The following is a 25,366-nucleotide window of genomic DNA, read 5'->3' on the forward strand; positions in this document are numbered from 1 at the left end:
TTGTCAGCATCACTACCGTTGTGTTATCCTAACACCTCACCTCCTGTTTGAATGCAGTGAACTCATGTTTGAGTGCCAGAGATGCTCTTAGAGTTCCCGTTTCCTTCCTATCAGCTTAAAGCGTCTGACGGTGTCACAGTGCCACCTGGTGGAGCGCAGCCTGAGCTCGCCCATCTCACACTCATCACGTCAAAGAGCTTAAAAACCTTTATTGGAAAACATGTAGCAGCATTTCATTAAAAAACAAACAAAACAAATCATGTAGAGACATTTTTGGGATAAAAAGGTCAAAGTTCAAGACAGTCAACATTTAGCTTCTGAAGCCCGGCTGGTTCACCTGTCCATCAAGGTAGCCAAGCTACTGGTCCCCAAGCAGAACATGGCCACACTGTGCCCATTAAAAAGGAAAACGCACACACGCGCACACACACACACACACACACACACACACACACACACACACGCACGCAGTTCCCATCATGCTCAGCCCACTTTATAGCAGCACGTAGAGCCAAACACGACCCTAGAAATAGTTTGGGGGCAAATGAGGCCACTAATAGATTTAAGCGCGCGCGCTCGCACTAAAGGTCTCCTCAGTTTGGCCTCTGCATAGAAAATAAAGGCGTGGTTGGACTTGATCCGAGCGTTCAGCAGCACCGCTAATAAAAAGCATGAAAACAAAGTCTCTTCTGCTCGCGCTCAGACCGGAGCTTAAGCACGTCCCCATGGCGGTGACGCGTCTCCTCGCTGCTGTTTCCCTCCCTGGAATTAAAAATTTAATCTCAGCTGAAACTCAAATCCAACACGCCGAGCTTTCCTGTCCCGCCGGCGTCAGCAGCGCTCTGCTACTGGGGGGGCGGAGACTCCATGCTGGCTCTGATCTTAACCACGGTGGCCTCGCCTCGATCCGGCTCTTCGGTCTTCTCGCTGCTCAGGGGCGGAGTCAAGACGCCCGAGGGGACGGGGCAGCCGCCGTGACACTGCAGCTCCACCTCCTGGTAGGAGTACGCCTTTTCCTGTAACACAGCAGGAACACGCATGTGAAAAAGCACACGTTTGGACCTTTTTCCACATTTACTACATCCTGTCCCCATCGACACCTGCGGTACACGCCCAGGAGTCTACATAACTCCGCCCTCTATCTGCCACCTGCGATGACCGCTCAGGCCTTAACCTCGCTGCAACCCATGCTGGAAAAAACGACGTAAGTTTTCCTCGGCTCTCAGGAGGAAACGGAAACAATCCTGAGCAGTTTTCTGGATCCTGTCTTTAAAGTTTTTGTGTGAGCATTTAATGTCATTTTTTTCAACCATTAAAGCGCCGATCGGTCATCGCCGCCGCGACGAAGTTCTTCTGCTTCGAGCTCGTTTAACCAGAGGTGGCAGCGCGTTTCACGTTTTTCTGCCGTCGTTCATCATTTTTACAAAATTATTCTGTCTGAATTTCTGCTCTGATATTAACGCTTTGGGGGTCAACGCACACGTGGGCGTGTCCTAATCACACGACCAATGTAAGGCGACATGGAGATGCAGTGATCTATAGACAAGTTTTTAAACTTCCCCTTGTGGGACTAATAAAGGTATCTCATCTTGTGTCGAGAGGCCACGTAGATCCAGAGATGATAAAAAATCTCTGGATCTACGTCCCAGCCTGCAGGCGTCAGGCTGGGACGTGCTCCTCTGTCTTATAGTGGACAGAAACTATTTTTTGGAGCGGCACAAATACAAATAAAATTTGTGTGACTCTTATTTGATGCAGAACAGCTGGTTGTTCTGTAAATACTTTGAAATGGTTATAAAAAATATGCTTGGCTGCATTTTTCGGTAAATGGCTGCAAAAAACTTTTTTATTTGCAAAACTTGTGCATAGTTTTGAAAACTTACAATTTATATTTGCATTTCAAGTTATGAAAATTATTCTTTAAACATGTTTGTGTTTGTTACAGTAAAAAATAAAACTGATTTTATGTTTGTCTGATTTCAGATCAGTTGTGTTAACACGGTAAACTGAGACACGAGGTTGTCCTGAAAGAACGAAACCAAACAAGGCGAGAAGCTGTTTTAAAGGTGAAATTGTGCCCCGGAGCGACAAACTTATCAATAAAGTTACAAACCGGTGACTGTGAGGGGAAATAAACAAACGCACGCACACACACACAGCTGTTGGACCTACCAGCCAGGTCACGTAGGGGGCGTGTGTCTGGATGTTGTGCATGTCATCCGCAGAGATTCCCGGGAACGTTTTCATCGGCGAGCTGCCGACCTCTCGCAGCGCCATCGCAAACGGCACCATCCACCTCACGCACTCCTCCACCTCCACCCTCTTCAGAGCTGCACGGACAGAAGGAGGAGGAGGTGAGTCGGGGTGGAGTCACACCAGCAGGGACAAACAGGAAGTGTGGAAAATGAATTTTACCTGACACGGTCTCCACCAGCTCCAGGGACGAGAAGTGAAAGAGCGCCGAAGCAGCGAGAACGCCGTTAGAAAACTCGAGGCAGCGCACGTCCAGCATGCACAGGTCCAACAACTGAAAGCAGACGCACCATCAGAGACACTCGGCGGGAGACAGACGGTCCCACCTCAGCGAGAGACGCTCGTCTCCGAGCACATCGGCACAATTCATTTATGGTAACAGACGGCGTACCTCTGCGATGTGCGTGAAGGTGGCCTGCGGGTATCTGGGGAGGAGGAGCTCGTCCGCGTCCTTCAGGTAAGCCACCTGCATGTAAACATTGAGCCAGGACACGGGAGTCTGTGGGCTCAGGCTCCACTTCAGCTCCTAGAGAGAAGACGAGTCCACGTTAGACACCCAAATCTCCCATCTGACGCAGGTTTAAGGGCTGCGATGACAGAATGACATCACGAAATGATGCGTTCACAGCTTTGGCCGTTTGCTGGTTGTTGAATAGTTTTGTGAGCTTTAACCTGAGATTGTGTTGTTTCTGACGAAATACATTTATATTCAAAATAGATCCAGGATTTAAGGAATCGAGATCACTTGATTCAAACTAAAATTGATTTTTTTTTTTAAACACAATGAGCATCATTAAACTGCTCAGATGGCTCCGCCCCTTCCTGAGCCCGGTTCTCCTGGAGGTTTCTTCCTGTTTTTCCTTCCCACTGTCACCAGGTGCTGGCTCATAGAGGACCGTCTGGCTGCTGGGGCTTCTCTGTACCTGACCGTATAAAGCACCTTTGACGCTGCATAAATCAAGCTGAATTAAATGGACCAAACAGTGAAATTGTCACCGAGTCTTCAGCTGAGAAACCAAAGGAAACCTGATGACGCCACAGAGGCCGTGTCTCACAGGTGAGGACACAGGTGTGCTCAGAGCTCGGTTAAGGCCGAGGCAGGTCGTGCGTTTTACCTTCATGACGATGATCTCCATGCTGAGGATCTCGTCTTCTGTGCAGGCCTCGTCTGTCACGTAGGCAAACTGGTGGACTTTGGGAGGATACATCTCCTGGGAGAGAAACATTTAAAGATAAGAAACGCAGCAGACACGCCGCAACAAAGCACCCGCACGGTACCGAAGAGCTCCGCCCTCCCCACCTCGACTTTGGCGGCAATGAACAGGCAGGTGATGCCGATGAGCTGCAGCGTGGATTTGAGGACGTTCCTCTGGGTGGCCATGAAGCGATCAAAGTAGTCCTGAGCGAGGTGGTACGTCTCCCTGTGCAGCCTATAGACCTCGCTCACCTGACACACACACACACACACACACACACACACACACACACACACACACACACACACACACACACACACACACACCTTGAGTACATTAAGGTGACTGCATCTTTACTGTTTATTCTTAGATGAATGATTTCATGGTTTCCGGGACGCCGAGCTGCGTCTGCCGTGGATCGTCCACAGTAAAACCTGCAGCCTGAAGCTAAAGGTTAGCGTAAAGCTAAAATCTCACGTATAGACACACCTGAGATCAGGTGGTGCTGCAGGTTCACAGACTCAGTACTGACCTCCATGAGCCAGTCCAGGAGGATGGCCCTCATCTTGGGCTGCAGGTGTGGATGTTTGTCCATCATGTGGACGTCTCTGGTGTAGGACTTGTCCTTCTCCAGCATGTTGTTCCACACGGCGTCCTTACTGGCCCAGCTGACAGACACAGAGTCAAACAGATCGCTGACACGGGACAGGTACAGGTGACAGATTAAAGGAAAACACCCCCGACCACTGAGGGCTGAGCAGCCATCAGCACCACTCACCAGAGCGCGGGCAGTGGCGCGTGGTGCACGGGTGTCACACATGTGGTGTGGAAGCTGTAATGAGGAAAGCTGGCGTTGACCAGGGGGACGAGCGGGCACTCCTCCTGATCAGGCGTGGAGATCCACCTCTGCGGACTCACGCGATCAGCTGCAGGACTCCAGCCCGGCTGGGAGACAGGAAGAGCTCGGTTAGAGTCGAAGAAGGGTGGAGGAGGAACACACGCCTCCAAGACTGTGGGCGTGGAGTCGCTGCAGGTAATTAGACCCACCTCACACTCGCGCTGCTTCTTCTTCGTCATCTCTGCTACCTCCTCATCCAGATCCGGTAAAACCTGAGGAACAAACAGAAAAGAAGGAACCCTGGAGTTATCGTTCTCATGCTTTTGTTATTTGGAGGCGCCCCTCCTGTGGACCGCGCTTGGTGTCAGGTGATCAGCCTTCAAATCGTCTTCCCGGCAAAGCTAATAAGTTAGGGCTGGATCAGGTGACCGCTGACCTTCGGGCTGCAGTTACAAAAAACCTGAGCTTAAAGACGCGCTCTGCGCCTCCGTGCTGTTCACCATCTCCCCTCAGATGAAGGCCCACTGCTTCTGTCAGCTCTCCTCACTGTGGCTCTAATATGATGTCCAACATTGTTGGAACCCTGCGTGACCCTCTTTGTGACAAAACACATCAATGACCCACCCCAGCAGAGTGTGTGTGTGGGGGGGGCCCTGCTGGAGCCTCTGCCAGCCTTTCAGGACACTCACAATAGCAACATCTGCCTTCCTCTTCCTCGGTCGGACTGTGGTGTGTTTGGGGGCAGGAGCACTCTTCGCTTCTGTGTCTTCCCTGAAACAAGCAAAGCAAACAGCAGCTGTTAGCGAGCGCTGCCATATCCACAATCAGCCGAACAAACCCGGGTTAGCACGGGTAAACGCTCACACGGTCCAGAAACAACAGGCTAGTTAGCCCGTGAGGCTAAAGCTCCTGGTGGCTCTTCCTGCGTGGGCCAAACTCACCGTGTTCCTCTCATTATAGTCGGGGCCGTGGAAGCGTCCGTGGGAGCAAACCTGTGGACGACAAACGACTTGAAATTTAGACTTAAACAGCCGTAAAAGTGCGACGTACAGCGGCCCCAACCCCCACTCCGAGCCGCCTTCCTCCCGACAAAGCCCGGCTCAGCCTGGCGCGGAGAGCGGGGCAGCAGGCCGCTTCCAAGTGCCCCCAAAGCCCCCCCACCGGACCTCGGAGACCCGGGAAACTGCCCCGACATCCACGCCACACCGAGCAAGGTTGGTCTGAGGCGGCCACGGGGCTCGGTTAACCGAAAACAGCGATATTTTACCGAGTCCGGCTGCACATCATGGCCGCCTGATGCGGACACGGAGCGGCCAACAAAGAGCCGAACCCCCGGGGGCTGTCCACGTCTGGACCGGAGACCGTGGGGGTTTAACGTGGGAGCCTGGGTCACATTACCCTGCAGGCAATCAAGCCCCAATTCTACTCACGCAAACTTTTAGCCAGCTGCAGAAACTCACCTCAAGTTCCTCCCTTGAAGTTCACCCTGCTCCGCCGAGAGCTCCAAAAGAAGGTTTAACCCCGCAGTGGGTTCCCCTCAGGTTCTCCAAGTGCGTTCTCCAGGTGTGTGCTCTCTGTCCTCCGGTGCTCTCCTGCTCGCGGTGCCCGGGATTCTGAGCTTAGGCCGGGCTAACTGCTCCGAGCTGGCGCCTCGCAGAGCGCAGATGAGCTCCACGTCAGGAGGCGTAGATTCCAGTTGGCGCTAAATCTCCACCCTCTGCGCCGCTTTACAGCCGCATTGAGCTGCGTCACCTCAGCCGCTCACCTGTGCAGGGCACGCGGCAGGTATGCTGGCTGAACTCTACGCGGATGGTCGCGAGCGTGAAGGAAACGGTGAGTTTTTAGTCTTGCCGGTAAAAATGGGGGCGTGAGTGCCGCGCTGACAGCTGCGAGGGGCGGATCTTCGCAGACCGGAAGCGCTCGGGCACCGCGTGGCTGTGTGTCAGATGTAAACAAAGGCAGAAGCGGCGCAGAAAGACGCGGAAAACGACGCAAAGCGGGCAGAATGACGCAGCAAGTGAGCGAGCGGGTTCCGTGCGCGTTACCTTCAGTGTCTGTCACGGGACCGGGTTGTGATTCAGCGGGAAAATGAAGCGTATCGCCTCCCACATGTCCACTGCGGGCTGCCGTACTCGCCCCGCCTCCGACCGTAACGGAGTGACCCGCTCAGCCGCCTCCGGACTCCTCCCCGGGCTCCCAACTTCACCATTAAATCTGATGAAGTGGCAGGAGGCGAACCAACCTTTGACGTCAGCAAATCTGTGGCTGCTGGTCACGTGATCACATGACAGCGTCCTCACACGGTTGTTGCTGCAGGCTGAATATGATAATTCATTAGGCCGTGGTTTTAATAACCAGCTTATACAGGAAATGCAATAACGTCACATCGGTACCATCCTTCCTCCTGCTGCTGAGACATGACCCGTAACAGAGCTCAGCATCTGCATTTACAAACACAGCAGCACAGGTCAGGACAGTGGAGACTTCCACGATGATCCCTCTGAGCTGTGGGAAGCACCGAGGCTTCCTCGTGATTTACAGACAGCTCTGATCACGGGAGGAGAAATGGAGCAGGAGTAATCCTGAAGGAGGAGCCTGAGCAGTGCTGTGGAGGTGAGGAGTAACAGGCAAGGTCACCAGTATGAAGCGTGAGGTCGAAGGGTGTCAGTGTGTACGCCCCACAGGGTGGAGGTCAGAGGGGTGGAGGAAGGTACAGAAGGTGTGATCTGAGCGAGATATGAGACTGAGGTGGTGTCAGGGAGGATGTAGCTGGACAGTATCGGATGGTTGACTGCAGGGTGACTTTGGACATCAAGAAGAGCAAGTGAGTGAAGGAAGGATGCTGGGAAAGTAAAGCTGAGGGAAACTGCAGGGAGTGTCCTCTGGACAAAGGAAGGAGGACAAGGAGGCTTGGTGTGGACCCAAAGCAATGAACGGTGCACTAGAGAGGTGAAGAAGGCAGGGCGGAGCGGGTGGAGATGAATGTCAGGGGTGATTCGTGACGGAAGGGTAGCAGCACGAGACAAAGGGAAGGTTCAAAGACAGCAGTGAGCTCTGCTGTTTGGAGATGGCAGAGGATGAGCTGAAGATGTTCAGACGTTCACTGGGAGTGAGAAGGAGGAGTCCATCAGAGGAGCAGCTGAGAGTCAGAGAGGATGAGATGGTTTGAGCATGTGCAGAGGAGGGAGGGTGATGGAGCTGCCAGGCGCAGAACGACTGCTTTGAGTTTCCTGCGGTCGGCACGGAGCTTCGAGGTTTGCTGCTATATGAAGAATAGAAGTTTTAATAAGTGGGTGAAAGTGGAGGAAGGTGAGTCTGAGAGGAAACCCAGAGCCAGGTGAGTGCAGACAAACATTAATGGTTAAACTTCAGCTTCCTCAGAGAGCGTAAAAGTTAAATAGATGAGACACGTCCTGTTTCAGGTTGGCCATTTTTTTGCTCGTTTGTGTTGTTGTGTTTGCACATCTCTGTTGCTTGTGGGGCTCGCACACAAGAATTTCACTCGCATGTGCTGTGCCAGTGTGCCTGCACATGTGATGTGACAATAAAAAGTGATTTGATTTGATTTGATTTGCTGGCCCTGATTTACAGCCAGGAAACTTGTTCCAGAGATGATTGTGTTCGTGTCTTCGGTGAAGCTGAAATACTCTTTTTGTTTGGTGAACAGAACAAAGTCGACCTTTGGTCAGTCACATGACCCCCTCCTGAGAACGACACAAACAGGTTTCATTCTGTGGCGTCTGCACAGAAAGGGAAGGATGAAGTTTTTGGAGCTGTTTGGGCGTCTAAAATCCGTCGTTATCGGAATGATTCACGTGAAAGCGTTGCCAGGTAACAGAGTCCACCTGTCGGCGTCCTCCAGGTTCAGGTGAAGTGTTTGGTCGTGGCAGGGGGAGGTCAGTAAGAGCACAGAGGTTTGCAAAATGTGGTTTCAGGGTGAGCTGGCGTCCAGCTTCGCGTGGGCCTGCGCGTCATCAGGTTAAGACAACATCGCACATTCTGATTGGCTCAGATTTAGCTGATATGTGACATTTTCCTGCGTACGCTGCGCTCAGACATGAACTTGATTAAGTCAGACGTGTAACATTTCAGCCTCGCACACCGGTGTGGTCGCCCTGTGACGGGGCAGTTAAACTTTATTTAACCAGGACAATGTGAGTCGAGATCAAACATCCCTTTTGCAGGCTGAGACTCGCAGCAGTACGATCGACCTTAACTTCATACGAAGATACACGGCAACAAAATACACAATAAGTACATCGATGCAGACGATGACCCACCCTGAACCCTGAACCTCGGCCCCGTTCTCCTGTCCAAACAAGGCCTGCTCTCACTTTTTCTGCTGTCATGACCTTTGACCTTTCACACACTAACACACACTTTCTGCACGCTCTGACCTTGGGGTAAACTTGCTGGGACGTCCACTCGTAGGAATATTTTGGGATTGTGTTAACAGACCTGAACACGGTCGCCCTGCAAACAGACCAAAGCTCTGCTTTTACAGAGGCGCTCACACCGCTGATGATCAGTTAGTCAATAACCTGCATCGATTAGCAGCAGCTGATAGTTTCTCACACGCTGCGTTTTGGTTTAGTGTTGAATAAATAATGACACGCTGTAAATATGCGGTGTTTTGTTGTTCGTCCAGGTGATCATGGTTGTGTCCTGATGTGTCACCAGGTGTACTCGTGACTTTGAGTAGGAGGAGCTGCAGAGAAAAACATCACAGTTTGCGCTCGTATTCTTGTACATGCATGATGTGCACATCGGTGCCCACATCCTTAAGTGTTGAGGGTACTCTTTGAGACCCTTTATAACAGGCTCCTCCTCTTCCTCAGGTAGCCCACTGGGCTCTTTGAAAATGTCTGAAATCAGCGAGGCGGCGTGCCGGGAGGCAGCGATCTACAGAGACGCAGGGGTTGTACGTTTGTGCACGTTGTTTGCGTTCCTCACAGCTCTGCAGTCTGCACAGGCGAGGCGCTAACCGAACCTCCAATCTTTCAGGATGGACTGATCGTTGAAAACATGCACGATGTGCCGTACTCTCTGAGCGCGGGCCCCGAGGTGAGCGCCTGCATGACCGCCGTCTGCTGCAGCGTTAGGGCCGCCTGTCCGTCCCTGCCTATAGGAGCGCAGATCCTGACTGCAGCCAATCAGCAGGCTCTGGCTGTGGCTCTGGCTTCAGGTTCAGTTGTTCATTCAGTTCATGTTGATGTGTTTGGAAAGATGCAGGACGTGTGATCAGCACAGTGACGGCGCTGTGTGCTTCCAGGCCTGGACTTCATCAGGGCTGAGGCCTTCGTCTTTGCTCACGTGGCAGACGAAGGCCTCCTGAACGCCGGCGCCGGGGAGTTACTGCGGTACCGCAAACAGATCGGAGCTGAGCACGTGCAGATCTTCACCGACATCAAGAAGAAGCACAGGTGAGGTCACCTGCTGTGCAGTTATAGTAAAGAATGAAGTACTCAGTGATGCAAGAAGACGTGAAAACACTTCCTGTGTCTGAGTACAGCTGCAGATAATCAGGATGAGCGGCCGGCCAACAGTCATTCATGCCTGTCACAGCTGAGCTTTCAGGCACTGGGACGTGAATGGGGCCAGCCTGGGCGAGAGAGGTGTTAAAATGTGTGTCAGCACCTTGGCGAGCTCTTAGGCCGTCCTGGATGTTGCCTGGACCTGCGGCTTTCATGTTGATGGTCCCCTGTGGTGTCCTTCTGGTGTCTACTGCAGACACACTGAAGGGCAGCTCACCTGCTGCTGTGGGAGGAGCATCCACCCCACTGAGCAGCAAATCATGAAACTTTCACACACCTCACACAAGGTTTGATTTCTATTACAGTGCAAACCACTTATCATCTCCAGTGTGTAACATCCACACATGCCTCTGTGTGTGTGTGTGTGTGTGTGTGTGTGTGTGTGTGTGTGTGTGTGTGTGTGTGTGTGTGTGTGTGTGTGTGTGTGTGTGTGTTTCCAGCTCTCACGCCCTGACGTCAGACGTGAGCGTCGCAGAGACGGCGCGTGCTGCTGAGTTCTTCCTCTCAGACGGCGTCATCATCACAGGAGCAGCCACAGGACTGCAGGCCGACCCCGAGGAGCTCCAAGGTCCCGCCCCTGCCGCGCACACGCACACTCTGTCCAGATGTTAGCCTGACTCTCGTCACTCACTGCATTTTATCACTTCATCGTCTACAATCAGAATCCTAGCAGCTTCTCGTCACTGCTGAGATTAACGCTGCAGAATATAAAAAGGAGACATTACAAGGATTTTTATTTTGAAATTAAAATCTGAAGTTAAAATCTCAGGTCAGGTGACTCCTGTTAGAGCTGCAGCAAGGATTCACCTGCATGCAGCACAGAAACAGCTGATTGGCTCTGCAGGGTTCAGGTGTGTCTTCATCAGCTGTGCTGCGTGGGCGGATGCACACTTCACTTTATTCTCAGAACAGTATTTCACAACATATCAGACATTTTTTTAAGCCCCCTCACCTCAGGTCCTCCTGCTTTTACCCCGTTTGTCCAGAAGAGGTCCCCCTCACCCTGAGGGACAGAGGGCCGCGGGTCGCACTCGAACCACTGAGCTAAACCGGCGCCCAAAGAGTCTGAATTTTAAATGTCACACTCACAGCAGGGGGTCAAGCCCACCTGAGCTGTTTGTGGGAGGTAAATCCACTCGTTTTTCCCTCTGTGTCCTTAAGTGATCAGAGTAGAAAAGAACCAGTCCATTTCCTATCGAAAGCTTAGAAATGAAAGTCATGGCTCCACCGACATTCACTGAGATAAACCCAGAGCTATACCTGCCCTCAGGTGTTACTGATGAGTGCCGTGTTTTTGTGCTTCCTCATCTGTAGGTCCATTTCCTGTTTAAAACATTTAAGCAATCAGCGTTGAGGTGCTGCTCTGCAGCTTCATGCAGCTTCATGCACAGGACCATAAATCCTGCAGTAATCAGTCAGTAAGGTTTGCATCAGCTCAGGTTACTGAGTCTGAACTCTGCACCGCATCCTCGCAGCAGCAGCCAGGATATTTATAGCAGCCGGACACTCAAGCCTGTAAACAGTCTGAGGGCTGTACATGCCACTGCTGCGCGCGCACACACACACACACACACAGGTGCTGGTCATGTTCAGACACATTCACCAGGTCACGCGTGTGAGCGGAGGTTCACTGAGTGCAGCTCTGCAGGTGGTGAAGGCGTCTGAAGCGTATTTTCTATTCTGTCACACTCTAATGTGTCAGTCTTATATCTGCCACACCCCTCTGCGCACAGGCAGGAGACTCTGGCAGGTCAGAGAGGGCACGCCTCAGGTGAGCAAAGTCATTATGAAGCCAGAGAATATGCATGCAGTGAGCCTGTTTGCACACACACTGTCCTGCACCGACCCAAAGGTCCTGCGCAGCATGCAGTCAGATACCTTTGAGCTCCAAGGAGTTAGCACTCGGTGATGATGTTTATATAGCAGAGGCTGCTCCAGGCGAGATAAACAAACCACGCATGCTAGCAGCGGCTGCGTTTTAGTTAGCAATGCTTCAACCCAAGGTCCAAACAGCTGACAGTAAACGAGGCAAACGTATCAGAGACACGGCCCAAAGACCAGGTCCCAACACGGAGCCAGGAAAACACTCGGACTGTGTCAGGGAACAGAAGGATCATCAGAGTGGGAACAGGTGTGACTAATCAGGGTGGGTCACATATCGACTGAGAGGCAGGAAGTAGCACCACAGCAGCCCTCACCCCGACGCCTCTCTGTGCTGAGTCCAGCCTGCAGTGCGTTTAGTAGCGATCTACTAGATTCCTTTGTAATATTCAGAGGTTTAAATGAAATCTAAATGATCTAATTCAAATTCTAAACCTCGTTGCTCACAGCCTCAGGTGGACTTCAGGGTTTGTAAGTCTGGAGGGTTGAGATGCGTTCGTGTGCTGCTGGACGGTGGGAAACGAAGCTTTCGACTGCTGACGTGTTCTTAAATAGAAATTCATTAAAGTGATTTTTTCTGTTTTTCCAGACGTTTCCCAGTCTGTGGGAATCCCCGTGCTGATTGGCTCAGGAGTGACCTATGACAATGTCGAGAGCTACCTGGATGCAAACGCGATGATAGTGGGCTCCCACTTTAAGCTGGGCGGGCACTGGGCCAACGAGGTGGACCCGCAGCAGGTGAAGAGGTTCATGGGGAAAATCCGGAAGCTCCGGCAGTGAACGAGCCCCCACCATAAAGACACGCAGACCGCAGCTTTAGAAAATCTCAAAAACTTTATTTTGCTTTTTTAAAACATTTTATAAATACACACAAATAAAAATTAAAATCTCACATTTGTGTCAAATAAAAAGTAGAAAAGCAGCAGGAACGCTGCAAAGGTCAAGAGGTCAACTCATCACACACTTTAACACGCAGAAGAAGAAGAGCGAAGCCGCCAAAATGACAGATTTGAACACGGCGACAGAGCACGAAGCTCTGACATCATCAACATTAATCTGAGCAGTGACTGTTCTGCCGCGCGGCGCTCGCCCTGCTGACAATAAAGTTTACAGAAGAATGAAAAACGTGTGGTTCTTTCAGCTGTTTGATTACTGCACAGGAAGTGGTGAATGTCACGTGATGTAACGGCGAGGTGAAGCCTGAGCGGCGCCGATATCGGAGTCAGTAGTTGTAGAGACGCTGGCAGGGCTGCTTGAAGTGTCCGTAGCGCCGCTCTGCAGGGCAGAAGCGTGTCTTGGTGAGGTTCTGCCTGTGAAGGGCGCCGCGGCTCAGCTTCCTGCCTTCAGCACGGCTCCTAGCACGCTGCGCCACCGGCAGCTGGATGTTGTACGGCAGAGGAAGCCCCCAGGCGGCGAGACGCCAGGATACATGCCGCCTTACCGCCACAGGCCTGGAGAGACACACAGGAAGCCACATTATAAACCACGCCCACCTGCCCTGCTGTCTTCTTCTGTGTTTGTAAAACTGGTTTCAGATTATCTGAATGAAAGCATCGTCAGCATCATAACCTTGAGGTTTCCTCTTCATCAGAGCCCGGCTCCTCCTCCTCGGCTCCACCCACCCCGTGTCTCATCTGGTAGACGGACATGCTCGGGTGTTCGATCAGCAGGTTCTCGAGGAGGTCCCCGTCTGGAGCCGACAGAAGCCCGTCCTCTGCATGAGGATCAGAGATGTTTAGAAGCATCGGCGCTACAGCGTGTACACCTGAAGCAGGTTGACTTTCTCACCTGGCAGGGTAACGATGACCCAGCCCTCGTCCTCGAACTCCCGCAGCGTCTCGTGTTCTTCTCCTGCTGACTCCTGGTCCTCGCTGGCATTCCCGATAAGCTGAGCAAGAATCTTTCCGATCATCCCGACGTTTCTGACAGCACCTGTGGATAAAGAGCAGCACACAGGTGAGATCATCACAGGTAAAAAGCTTCCCTCATGACGCCGAGGCCTCAGAAACCTGAGCAGCTTGACCCCAGGTGATGTTCCACAAAGACAGGAAGCCGGGTCGTGACCTTTCACCTCCTGTTTCCACATTACTGCTCAACTGCAGTTTATAAGATCTTAAAATAATAAAACTTTATTTTCTATTAAACTGAGAACCGTTGTTCCTGTGCGTTTGTCCTGCTTACATGTTGACTGCAGCTCCGCTTCATCACGTGACCCTCAGCTTCATCGTGTTTACAGAAACATCTGCGCGTGAAACACAACAGAAGTGCACGCACTCACTAACAGACACGCGCCTCTGTGCGTGCGTGAGAAACAGACCTCGGCAGGACTCCGTGTACCTCCAGCTGGAACAAGCACCCTGCCCGTGCTCAGGTACGGCGGAACAGAGACTCTAACACTAACCGCGTGCAGGTCAAAGGTCACGCGTGGGTGTAACTAAAGATTCAGACCCACCTGCTCCGATAAGTCGATGTTTTCGCTGCTTTGAAGCTTCCGGTTCTCTCTGTGCTTGTTTTCATCCACAGGTTGTTTATCTCACACAGGCTCCTCCCCCGCTGCCTCAAACGTCACCAAAATCCACCCAATCAGGCGGAGCGTATCTCACTGCATCACACGTAAACAAACAAAGCCCCGCCCCCTGCCCCGATCCTCGCACTGAGCCGAGTTCAGCCGGGCAGACCCGGCAGGCCTGAGGTCACTCCTCAGCGTACCGGTCAGGGTCAGAGGTCACCGGAAGCAGGTTATCTGCTCGCTGGGTTAACCCGCGCGCTCAGCGATCTGGAGCTCAGCAATCACAAACACGGATGAGGGTAACGTCTTTGTGGCAGTGTGACGCAACAGGAAGTAAAAATAGGAAGAAAGCGTGAAATAAAGATGCAAATAGCATAAATGTAAACATGTCAGTGATGGACGCGGAGGCTGCTCCAGCTCGCTGTGCCGGTGCTTGGACCGCGCTCTGTTTCTCTTTATGAAACGGTGATATTAGGATGCGAGGAGGTTAAATAGTCCCTCTGCTCTCAGACAGGAAACAAGACAAACAGGATTCAGACGCAGGATCAGATATGAATGTTTGTGACAGCTACAAGGTCCCGAGTCCCACATTCACCCCACTCGGGGCGTGTGTGGGACGCAGCTTCAATGAAACAAACGCTTCACATATTAAAACAAAGGGGGCGGCGCCTCCTGGTGGCAGCCGCAGGTACTGCAGGTGAGGACAGCGAGGTCCGATTTACTTCATTTTTCTTCGATTCAGCAGAAGAAGAAGAAATGAGTCAAACATAAAACACAGAAACGTCCTCTGGTCTGAAGTTCGGTAACATCCGACCAAACAAACAGCCGAAGGAGGTCAAAGCTAAACAGAATGAATACAATAAGAAAATCAAGCAGATAATTAAATATCATAATATTTAATAAAGTAAAATGTGAAGGACAGAGCGAAGTGCACAACAATTTAAAACACAACATACGAGCAACACAATGAACAATATACCACAATATCAAAACAATCTAAATCCTTATATACAGAAACGACCACAGCGCGCTGCAGGATGCTGGAAATGAACCGAGCTGACTTTCAAAACACGAAGAAAGAATTTAGTTCTTTTTTCTTTTTAATTCAAGCGACCAATGTGGAGGCTTGGGTGACGTAGCGAGCTGCAGCGACCAATCAGAACTCTCCGTGTAGAAACTTTGTTTGAAGTTTCTCCGGTCTCCGGCTTGTTTAGTGCGCATGTGCTCTTTGAGCGTATCAAACTTTGTGCGCATGCGTTCGTTAAACAAAAGTAGAGTGAGATTAGAGCGTGAGTGTTTTAACGTGAGTTCCTGAGCGGACCGGCGCACCGGACCGTCTTCTCTCCGTTTCTCCGGTTTGTGTTCAGCGAAGAAGAATCAAACAGGCTCGTGTGTTTCCTCCTTCATTGATCTGCAGAGCCGGAAGTTGTCTACAGTTTGCGGACAGTGACGGACTGAAGGTAAGCAGAATGTGTTCCGATCAGCTGTGTGACCTTTGACCTCTGCAGCCTCACACAGAGAGGGGAACGAGTCTGAGTGGTCGGTAAAAAAAAAGTCCCGAGTTCGCAGTTGAATCCAACCGGTTCAGATTATCCGACTCTGTGAATCAGACAGAGCAGCTGATGTTCACGTCCTGACTCTGTAGTTACTTCTTGTTTGCCGGTGTGCTACACCTGTCACTGCCGAGCCCGTCCCACCAAATTCCGCTCAGAAACCGTCTAATTTAAGTCCAACTGCTGTGATTGTGCCCGACGCGTTTACACGGAGCCTGTCCTGAACCCGGAGCTCTGACAGCCCCCTAAGAAACACGAAAGATAACGCAGCAGGGCCGTGGATGTGGTTTATTCGAGTAATTATAATGATCACAGGCCGTCTGATGGTTTCAGGCTGCGTTGGAAAGTAAAAGTGAAACCAAGCTGTGGTCCTTTCCGTGCCTCGCGTGTGCGTGACAGTTTTATGCAAACAGGCTGAAGGTGGATGACACTCTGCTCTTTGAATCTCACTTTTCTTTGTTACATGTCACAGTCAGCAGCTGATGGAAAACTGAAACTGGTTTTTATTTTAGGGTCAGACGTGCTGCTTCCACTTTTGTGTCTGTGCTGCATTTCTACTGTATGTTATTTCTATTCATGCGTCATCATACAGCTGCACATTTGGCACAGGTGGATGCTGGGAAAGGTGGAGGCGGAGCAGAAGGAAGAGAAGGAGATGCGAGAGAAATCGCAACCGCTGAGCAGCGTAGGCTCGGGTTGGGTGGTTTGTGTGGTCGCAGATAGACACGGAGTCAGTACACACGTGACCTCGTGTCGCACACGCGTGTGTTACTGTGACACGCTGTGTGTGACGTTAGTCACCGCTGCCTCTCTCACGGAGCTCACACACTGTTGCATCAATGATGCAGCAACCACAGAAATGCGATTAAAGATGTGACAGCTGCGACACGCTAACAGCAGATTTACCTGTGAAACTGTGACGCTGGCAGCTCACCTGTCCCAGGTGTGCATCGCTGTGTAAGGAATAACTACTTGCACTCCTCTTCATTTTTGGACCTTGTTTTCAGGAAAGACACCACGTGGAGTCGCAGAGATGCCCGCCCGGATGGACGACGTCATGCGTTTGTGCTGTGAAGTATCGGCTCACGAGGAGATCAAGGTCGCCGTGAAGAACTCCACCAAAGGGGCGATGGTGGCAGGAGGATCTGCGTTTGTGGGCGGGCTGCTCGGCGGACCTCCGGGGATCGCTGTCGGTAAGTAGAAGAAGAAGAAGGAGGAATTAAATCTGCTGATTCAGCAGAAGGAGATAAAAAGACATAAAAGGAAACAGAGGAGGACGCTGGGTTTGAGTTTGTCGGTTTAAACCTGACTGTGGACGAGGCCGCGTGTTTGCCACAGCTGTCAGAGTAATAACACGCTCTGAGGATTTGTGCTTTTTGTGGTAGAAGGCAGTAAACACGAGCAGGTTCGAGTCCTCTGCAGTAACTGCAGGTAAGAAGACGTTTGGAGGCTTTAGTTGCTGCAGTGATCGTCACGCGGGCAGCCTCAGTAACCTGGACCAGCAAAGTCCTCCCCACACAGCAGCCATCTTGAAAGGCCTCTGGCGTTATGTAAATCGCTTTGTGTGGCCGACAGGAGAGTTAAAGCACACCTGTGTGAACGAACAGGTAAACGACCTCAGTGAAGGCAGAGCCGTTTCACATGTGTGACGATTATTTTTAACCACACGCTGAATTTAGTCGTTTGCATTGATGGAAACACAGACGCACTTTGGTCACCAAAGTTTGTAAATCTGATAACTTGAGAACGAGGCGACGCAGAGTTTAAAATTCACAGCACGGTGCGTGTACTAACATCTCATTTGATAAGAGGTCAAGGTCAGAGGTCAAGTTTTCTGAAACTCTGGCGAAGCCCATAATTCAACAGGGGAGTCACAAGTTTGTCCACCAGGAGGCTTTATGTCCTCACAGGTGCTCACATGCATGGCCTGAAAGCACACGCCTTAACACGCTCTGATCTTAACTTTTCCATAATAGATATAATATAATCAATCAATAAATGTATTGATGTGAACAGCCTGTGTTTAAAGCTTTAGACGTTTAAAGTTGGACGTCGCTGTCGCTGACCTCGGCCACAGCTGTTACTTAAGCCTGTTTACGCCTGTGTGTGCGCCTCTGACGCGCTGGTGTTCTTCTTCTGCATCTCTGTCAGGCGGCGCCGTCGGCGGTCTCCTGGGCAGCTGGCTGACCAGCGGGCAGTTCAGACCTCTGCCTCAGATCCTGATGGAGCTGCCTCCCCCGCAGCAGAGGCAGCTCTACGAGTCCATCACGGCCGTCTTGGGGAACCTGGACTGGACGGACGCGGCCCAGCTCGTCTCGCTCGTGATGGGGAACTCCACCCTCCAGCAGCAGGTCGCCGCTGCCTTAATTAGCTACGTCACCAAGGAGCTGAGAGCGGAGGTGCGCTACAAGGACTGAGGGATGGTTCCACGTGGACCTGACCTTTGAACTGAATCACGGACGTCTCGCAGCTCACACAGACGAAGTTCTCAGCAATGTTTGTGCAGCACTGATGTCTTTGTTACTTTGGCTTTTTTAATCCCTGAATGGGACCAGCGTGTAATTTAATCTGGATTAGAAAATCTGCTCATTCGCACACTCTGCATCAGGGTCTTTTTAGAGTGCTCCTGCTCTCAGATTTCAAGCTTTTCATTCAATATTTGTTCAGCAGCTTTGATGACTGACAGCTCAGCTGGTACACTGTAAAATGATTACTCCCCCCGAAGACCGAGGGCTGGTACTACACCTCTGATGTTTTTTATCATGTTTTTATTGCAGCGTGTTATGACATCATTGTGACACTGCAGGACGTTGCATTGGACAAATAAAAACTGTGTTGTACAGCTCTCTGCGTCGCCTGCACTCAAAAAACAGATTCAGGTCCTCCTTTCAAAGAACACATGCAAATTATGTTAGTTCTTCACAAATGCAATTAAAAAATACCAAATTAATTTGATTTTCTTTGTGTAAACCTAAAATTATTCAAAACCAGCAGAGGCTGATTCTGAACACAAAATGAATGAGTTTGTTGGGGCACTGGGGGTAGGAGGAGTACATTTTTGCACTTAAGTATTTGTAAACTCAAAGAAATAAATTCAAGCCCCTCTTTAAGCTTAAACATTATTTTTAATCTCATTCAACGCAAATGTAGCACTCCAGCGTTACTGCAATTATTATTCGTGTGGTGAACCTAAATTATTTTCTCTCAAAGCAGTCTTTGTCACAAGAACACAAAGTTACTGAGTTACACAACGGTCCGCCTTTGAAAATTTTGCGCTCTTTCAGGATCACCTAAATGAATCCAGCTGCTCTTGGCCTCTCTGTACTTTTTGGATAAAACTACACCTTCAGGTAAGGTAACATATTATTTTTCCATATATCCAATTGTGTATTTCTTTATCAGCTAAATCTATAATGCTATTTATCATAGAAGCTTGTAACAGTTGTTTTTTGAACTTTTGGTGGTGCTACCATTCTCTTCTCTGCTTGAATACTATTTTTTTTTGACAATATAGCCAGGTCTTTTCAAAAGTGCCTTGTTTTAGAGGAGAAATTGTGTAGCTGCCAACTTTTAAGTCGGAGCGTGTGCTAGCTTATTAGCAGCTAGCCATTGTGCTCAATGAAAGATGATGTCCTATAGCTAACTTCTTTCTTACTGTTTTCTTTTTATAATCTAAAAATGTGGTATTCTGTGTTTATTATCATATAATGCCATTTTCTAGTAGAAAGTATCGTTTTGAGGTGTCTTTAAAAGCACTACATAGTTTACTGAGGGTGCTACCAAAAGCGAACCATGTGGCCGGAAGAGTAACTGCAGGCAGCACAATGCGCACTCCCATGACGTTCAAACCTATTTATTATTATAAAAGATTTCGGCTACGTCCACACTTACACAGGTATTTTTGAAAATGGAGATTTTCCGTTTTCGTTTTAAAAAATAATCCCGTCCACAGGTAAACGCAAAAATGAAGGAACATGCCAAAGCAACAGGTGGCGATATATTCCTAAACTCAGCTAAAAACAGTTTAGGTCTTGACAAACTTCACTGATGGTTCAAATGTTTAGCAGCTTTCAGTGTGTTGATTCAGCAGTCTGTATTTAAACTAGGGTTGCCAACTCCCTGAAAAATAAATAAGGGACACCTCGTGGCCAGGGCCGGGCGACCCAGTTGTCTTCACCCTTCCCAGTGTGGTGAATTTTCTAGCTCTTTTTTTGTGTGTGAAATTATTTTTTTAACCATTTGACTTGAAGTTGATTTAAGCAGATGCATATTCTTTGTGATATGAACACATGTGAAACAAGTGATCATTTAGCCATTTATTTTTAGCTCAAAATGAAAACATTAACACAGTAAAACAGGCCTCTTTCTTAAACAGAAGCCTGTCATGCTTAACTTTTGAGAATATAAGTAAATCTTTCTTTAAAAGCACTCTGTCCTGCTTAACTTAAAATAATAGAAAACAATAGAAAGAAAATCATTCTTGTAACTGTGCACATTTAGTGCATTTAGTACAATTGGCTTCAGTTGAGGTATTATTTCAGCTTTTCTAATGCTAATCAGCTGCTCCTGTTTGTAAACCCGCTTGTTCCCATGATTACGCATCATAACTCATCATTATTATTCATCTATGTATTACTTTTATGTATTAGTCATCTATTTGTTGTAATCATCTATCCTTGCAGTTGTTTATTACACAAAATAAATTATATTATCACACTTCTGGCCACATAGCGCTGATATTCACTGCACATGCCCATATTAACTTTTTCCAGCCAGGTGTTTTCCTTTTCCCATTCTTCCCTTTCTCTGAACAAACATTGCTGCTCTAACGCTGGGCTCACACTGTGCGGTTTTTGGCCCATTTTGAGCCGATTTTTGAGTGATCGGACCGATTTTGGCCTTCATCGTGTAGTATACGTGGGGTAACGAGAAGTGATTAACACCTCACGACCAGCTCCCGATCATCAGTCGCTCGTGAGGGTGTCACCACAGTTTGTCACACTGCTCACGCGCAAACACGTAAACGTCGGTGAAAAAGACGTTGCAGCACGGCTGTGCAGCGTGTGATCTGGACACAAGCGATGGAGGCACAACTTGTAGAACTTTGGAAAGCTCATCCGAGCCTTTTCGATGTGTCATCACAAAATGATCACGACCACAACAACCGTGAAAACAGTTGGATCTACACTGCTGCTCATTCACAGCTGCCTGATCAATGTTTTTCATTAGCAATTTAGCAAAGTTGATGGTGGTGGTGTGTCTGTGTGAGTGAAAGACAGAGAGAGAGGGAGCGACAGATTTTCTGTTATAACCTTCATGTTATGGACGCACAGTGTGACTCAGGTCGCATCAGAGCATCGGGCGGTATAGTGTGAGAGTACATCGTGACCTACCAACTTCTAACCCCTGCGAGTCAATCGTGCAGTTTGAAAATCGCACAGTGTCTGCCCAGCTTTAGGTGTACTGTCATCCGAGACTTGCACCGCAGTGTCGGCGTTTGTTTCCCTGTTGGCCATGCTTGTTGTTGTGGTCATCTGTTGTCTTCCGGTATTTTCTCTGTAAGCGACCTTTCCTCGACCAATGAGATGAGCGGTAATCTGAATTGTCATACTCGAATTGTCATAAGTGTGCTGTCAGCTCATTGGTCACAAAGCAGGAGAGGGGCTGGGAATTATGTTTTCAAACAAAGCGTTAATCCCATTAACATTTATAGACTACTTTTGATTCTCACTGTATTACGGGACAAAGTGCGTCCCTTATTAGCTCAATACGGGACGTGTACTTTTGTTTCGAAATACGGGACGATTCCGTATTTTAAGGGACGGTTGGCAACCCTAATTTAAACTTCTAGTTTATTATATTTGTGTATGTTTTATTTCCAGGTGAATGCAGAGTTCCTGCAGATCACTACAAAACCCCTGCAGGCGAAGTTCTTGGCTCAGCTGGACAATTTAACAGACAAGCTGATGCAAAATTTTCAGGGGAGCAAAGGAGCAAAGGGCCAAAAGATCAAGGATATCATGGCGATCAGTAGTTTGGTCAGTACTAATGATAAACCCATCAATTAAATGCAATCAATCAATTCCATTTTTTTCACCCTTTTTTTTCCACCCTTGCATTAGTATGATGACATCGACATAAAGAGGGAGCATACTCTTAAAAGCCTGGTGATCTACTTTAATGAAGATCCAGACCTACTGTTCAAGGAGTATCTGGTACGCTTATCACACCTTCTTTTCTAGATTCAATTTGAGTTAGGTTCATCGCACACAAAATCCTCATATATTCAAAAGAGACAATATAATTGTGAAATAGTATTATTCTTAATAGTCATTGTTGAAACTTGCACTGGAGAGCACTTTTTAAGGGGATCGTTTCAGCAAAAATTCAATTGTTCATTCTTTTGGTGCTGCCATGTAGGTATCTACTGCCTCTATAAACACAGTAAATGTGGACAAAACATTCATCCATTTTCTGTCAGTGTTTCAATTCAGTTTATTTATATAGCGGTATATCACAACAACAGTCATCTCAAGGCACTTCAGAAAGTAAACACTCCAATGGAGTTCAGTTTATTATGCCAATTAGTAAAAAGTCTTCATTATAAGGAACACAGCAGATTGCATCAAGACACTAACTAGTGTCACTGCCATTACAGCAATCTCCTGGTTTCAGGAATAATGTGCATAAAACAAGCTGTTTCAAAAGGTTCCCAATTGTGATGAAATAAGGGAAATTGACCCAGCCCACACACACACACACACACACACACACACACACACACACACACACACACACACACACACACACACACTGATAGACACTGGAGGAGCTCCTGCTCTATATCAAGCCCCTCCCAAAGGTAGGTACATAATACCTGAACCCAAACTATTGATAGGAAACAGATTGACGGGTTTTATTTATGTTTGGAGTGTTTATAGAGGCGGTAGAGACCTATGTTTCAGCACAAAATGATACAAAAGCTGAGTTTTGCATAATATGTCCCCTTCCAAGTGACAGAGCCCTTAAACCTGAAACAACCTGTTTTTCAGACCTCCTCCACTGAGGATGAACGGTTGAGGTCCACTGCAGCAACTGTCATGGGTATTTACACCATCAGAAGAGAAGGGATTCAGGAGCCAGAGGATGTTGGAGTTGTCATTGAAGGTACTACAGTTATGAACAACCTCGGTAGTGTCATCATGGCATTCATCGTCCTCTTTGGACTGATTTATGCACTTGATCTGAGCTATCCAAATGACCACAAGTACACTTTTGAGTTCTGTCAGAAGATTTTGATGAATCTGGATGGACAAAGGCTCAGTACAAAGATGCAGCAAATGAAAATGAAGATGTTTGCTTAGGCAAACAAGACCCAGCACAAAAGTTGATTTTGGCCTTTTTATATCTTTTGTTCAAACTGTGACCTTTTTTTCTTTCTTTTTTTTGGCCAAATGGAAGTTGTCTATTTTTGGCTGCTGTTATGTTGTGAGTGATGTGACCTTTAATCTGTACTACTATAGATGGATGAAAGGACTGGGGATTTAGCTCAGAAAAAGTTTCATGGTTGTAACCACCATTTTCTTTTTGATTGCTTTTGGGATTTGCAAAGGTAATAGAAAAATGTTGACAAGTTTTGTGTCTTCCAGTGTTTTAAAGTTGGTCTTCCCGTTCTTATAAGCTTGTAAATGTTTACATGTAATTGGTTTTGGAGAAGTAAAGTTGAAAGATTTTTTTTTTATTAAAATACCTCCCCCCTTGGTAACAGAAAAATGTTCTTCATGAAAACACACACACACACACACACACACACACACACACACACACACACACACACACACACACATATATGTATATATATATATATATACATATATATATATATATATGTGTGTGTGTGTGTGTGTATTTATGTATTGTTGGGTTGTTTCAAATCTTCAGTGACTGCCATACTATGGTGTGAATTGCAATGTTTAGTAGGTTATCATTGTGAATTTGCAAGTGTCACTATAAATATATACAATGATTCTGAAGTGAAATCTGATTTTACAGATTCCAGTTTGTTTTCAGTATTGCCTAGTAGTACAGAGGTGTGTGCTATTCAGATTTGACATTCATTACAAATGTACGTCAGCACTTTTTTGTGAGCACTTTGATTTTTGTTAAGGTTGATTTGACCATGTGACATGTATGTTTATTTACAAAATATTCTGTTTCTGCTTTTAATTCAAGTGAATAAACCTGAGTTGTAAAAACAAATTCATTTTGTCATTATTTTAATAATTAAATTAGTTTTCTGGTAATGAAAATTATGATTTAGTTGAACTCAAAATAATGATTTCAATGCAATGAAAATCTAGCTCAAGTGAATGACATTGTATTGAGTTGGACCAACCAAAACCTTTCACATCATTTTAATGTACTTTTTTTCATTTTAGCAGTATTTACGAAATTGTGTTCTACTGACTCAATTTAATTGAATTGTCATGATGTATGTAGATTAGGTTGGACCAAAATAGATGTATTACGTGGAAAACCTGCCATCAGTCCAATTGAGTTCATCCAATGACTTATTTTTTTGAGTGTGTCACACAATGTATTTCTCATACTACTTATTTAATCTGTCTCTCTTCCACAGCATGTCTTTGTCCTGTCTTCATTCTCTCTCTCCAACTAATCACAGCAGATGGCCCCGCCCCTCCCTGAGCCTGGTTCTGCCGGAGGTTTCTTCCTGTTAAAAGGGAGTTTTTCCTTCCCACTGTCGCCAAAGTGCTGCTCATAGGGGGTCATATGATTGTTGGGTTTTCTCTGTGTGTGTTATTGTAGGGTCGACCTGACAGTATAAAGCAGCTTGAGGCGACTGTTGTTGTGATCTGTATAAATAAAATTGAATTGAAAGGTCAACATTGACCTTGGGCTTAGCCAACCTTGGTACTCGTGTCTGTTGATCGTGGTAAATATGCTGTGCTTGTGTTATTGGATATGACAGCTGCATTTGACACAGTGGACCACGACCTGCTGCTCTCCCGCTTACATCACTGTGTGGCAATTTCTGATCTGGCATTGTCATGGATAAAATCATATCTTTCCAAAAGGAGTTTTTGTGTCAAGCTGGGGCTGGCCGCTTCCTCTGTGGCCCCTCTGCTTTGGGGTGTGCCCCAGGGATCTATCCTTGGGCCATTATTTTTCTCGCTGTATTTACTCCCTCTTGGTGCGATTTTTCGTAAACACGGAGTGTCATTTCATTTGTATGCCGATGACTGTCAGCTTTACTTACCTTTTAGTCATTTGGATACCTCCCCATGTCAATCACTGCTTGACTGTCTTAGCGATATTAAATTATGGATGGCAAATAATTTTTTGAATTTTAATGGTCGCAAAACGGAAGCAATCTTATATGGCCCGCATCGTTCTACTGATACCCCAGAGGTTGATTTTGGTGATTTGACCACTCATCTGAAAAGTTCAATCACTAATCTTGGTGTTAAACTTGATTCTGCGCTTACTTTTGAAGGCCATGTAAATGGGGTGGTGAAATCAGCTTTTTATCACCTCAGACGCCTGTCGAAGGTTAAGCCTTTCCTTTCCAAACCCAATTTGGA

General features: G+C 48.0%; 5 protein-coding genes across 10 annotated transcripts; 3 read left to right on the plus strand and 2 right to left on the minus strand.

Annotated features, from left to right (window-relative positions):
* Positions 1-184: 184 nt before the first annotated feature.
* Positions 185-6,606, minus strand: ccne1 (cyclin E1). 2 transcript variants are annotated; one of them, XM_085405678.1, is made up of 12 exons: positions 5,748-6,606; positions 5,229-5,279; positions 4,977-5,058; positions 4,497-4,559; positions 4,228-4,394; positions 3,982-4,117; positions 3,554-3,700; positions 3,369-3,464; positions 2,645-2,779; positions 2,416-2,527; positions 2,173-2,330; positions 186-1,016 (listed from the first exon to the last, which is right to left on the minus strand). In XM_085405678.1, exons 2-12 carry the CDS (start codon positions 5,240-5,242, stop codon positions 846-848), a joined length of 1,281 nt encoding a protein of 426 aa, XP_085261804.1. In that variant the 5' UTR covers positions 5,243-5,279; positions 5,748-6,606; the 3' UTR covers positions 186-845. The 2 variants fall into 2 exon arrangements, with proteins under 2 accessions (XP_085261172.1, XP_085261804.1); XM_085405046.1 differs by lacking the exon at positions 5,748-6,606 and having other exon boundaries at positions 185-1,016; positions 5,229-5,741.
* LOC146678036 (uncharacterized protein F13E9.13, mitochondrial) lies at positions 5,983-12,536 on the plus strand. 3 transcript variants are annotated; one of them, XM_085408268.1, is made up of 7 exons: positions 6,684-7,624; positions 7,955-8,118; positions 9,126-9,208; positions 9,292-9,472; positions 9,560-9,710; positions 10,262-10,389; positions 12,292-12,536. In XM_085408268.1, exons 1-7 carry the CDS (start codon positions 7,443-7,445, stop codon positions 12,480-12,482), a joined length of 1,080 nt encoding a protein of 359 aa, XP_085264394.1. In that variant the 5' UTR covers positions 6,684-7,442; the 3' UTR covers positions 12,483-12,536. The 3 variants fall into 3 exon arrangements, with proteins under 3 accessions (XP_085263872.1, XP_085264394.1, XP_085263054.1); XM_085407746.1 differs by lacking the exons at positions 6,684-7,624; positions 7,955-8,118 and adding an exon at positions 5,983-6,120; XM_085406928.1 differs by lacking the exon at positions 6,684-7,624 and having other exon boundaries at positions 7,876-8,118.
* Positions 12,537-12,899: 363 nt separating this feature from the next.
* Positions 12,900-14,275, minus strand: LOC146678037 (tumor protein p53-inducible nuclear protein 1). Of its 3 annotated transcripts, none has more exons than XM_085409241.1 (4): positions 14,155-14,275; positions 13,491-13,634; positions 13,272-13,416; positions 12,900-13,153 (listed from the first exon to the last, which is right to left on the minus strand). In XM_085409241.1, the coding sequence occupies exons 2-4, from the start codon at positions 13,612-13,614 to the stop codon at positions 12,925-12,927; spliced, it is 498 nt and encodes a 165-aa protein (XP_085265367.1). In that variant the 5' UTR covers positions 13,615-13,634; positions 14,155-14,275; the 3' UTR covers positions 12,900-12,924. The 3 variants fall into 3 exon arrangements, with proteins under 3 accessions (XP_085265367.1, XP_085266993.1, XP_085266182.1); XM_085410867.1 differs by lacking the exon at positions 14,155-14,275 and adding an exon at positions 14,020-14,043; XM_085410056.1 differs by lacking the exon at positions 14,155-14,275 and adding an exon at positions 13,884-14,019.
* A 1,155-nt stretch (positions 14,276-15,430) lies between these two features.
* LOC146678038 (protein C19orf12 homolog) lies at positions 15,431-18,606 on the plus strand. The gene is made up of 3 exons (XM_085411678.1): positions 15,431-15,671; positions 16,772-16,957; positions 17,916-18,606. Exons 2-3 carry the CDS (start codon positions 16,798-16,800, stop codon positions 18,179-18,181), a joined length of 426 nt encoding a protein of 141 aa, XP_085267804.1. The 5' UTR covers positions 15,431-15,671; positions 16,772-16,797; the 3' UTR covers positions 18,182-18,606.
* A 2,951-nt stretch (positions 18,607-21,557) lies between these two features.
* LOC146678039 (uncharacterized) lies at positions 21,558-23,515 on the plus strand. Its single transcript, XM_085410574.1, has 3 exons — positions 21,558-21,802; positions 21,887-21,979; positions 22,817-23,515. The coding sequence occupies exons 1-3, from the start codon at positions 21,632-21,634 to the stop codon at positions 23,126-23,128; spliced, it is 576 nt and encodes a 191-aa protein (XP_085266700.1). The 5' UTR covers positions 21,558-21,631; the 3' UTR covers positions 23,129-23,515.
* Positions 23,516-25,366: the final 1,851 nt, after the last annotated feature.

The sequence above is a fragment of the Rhamphochromis longiceps genome, linkage group LG1 (genome assembly GCF_057381845.1).
Source record: "Rhamphochromis longiceps isolate RC_006_pf linkage group LG1, R_longiceps_female_GT1.1, whole genome shotgun sequence".
NCBI classification, from domain to species: Eukaryota; Metazoa; Chordata; class Actinopteri; order Cichliformes; family Cichlidae; genus Rhamphochromis; species Rhamphochromis longiceps.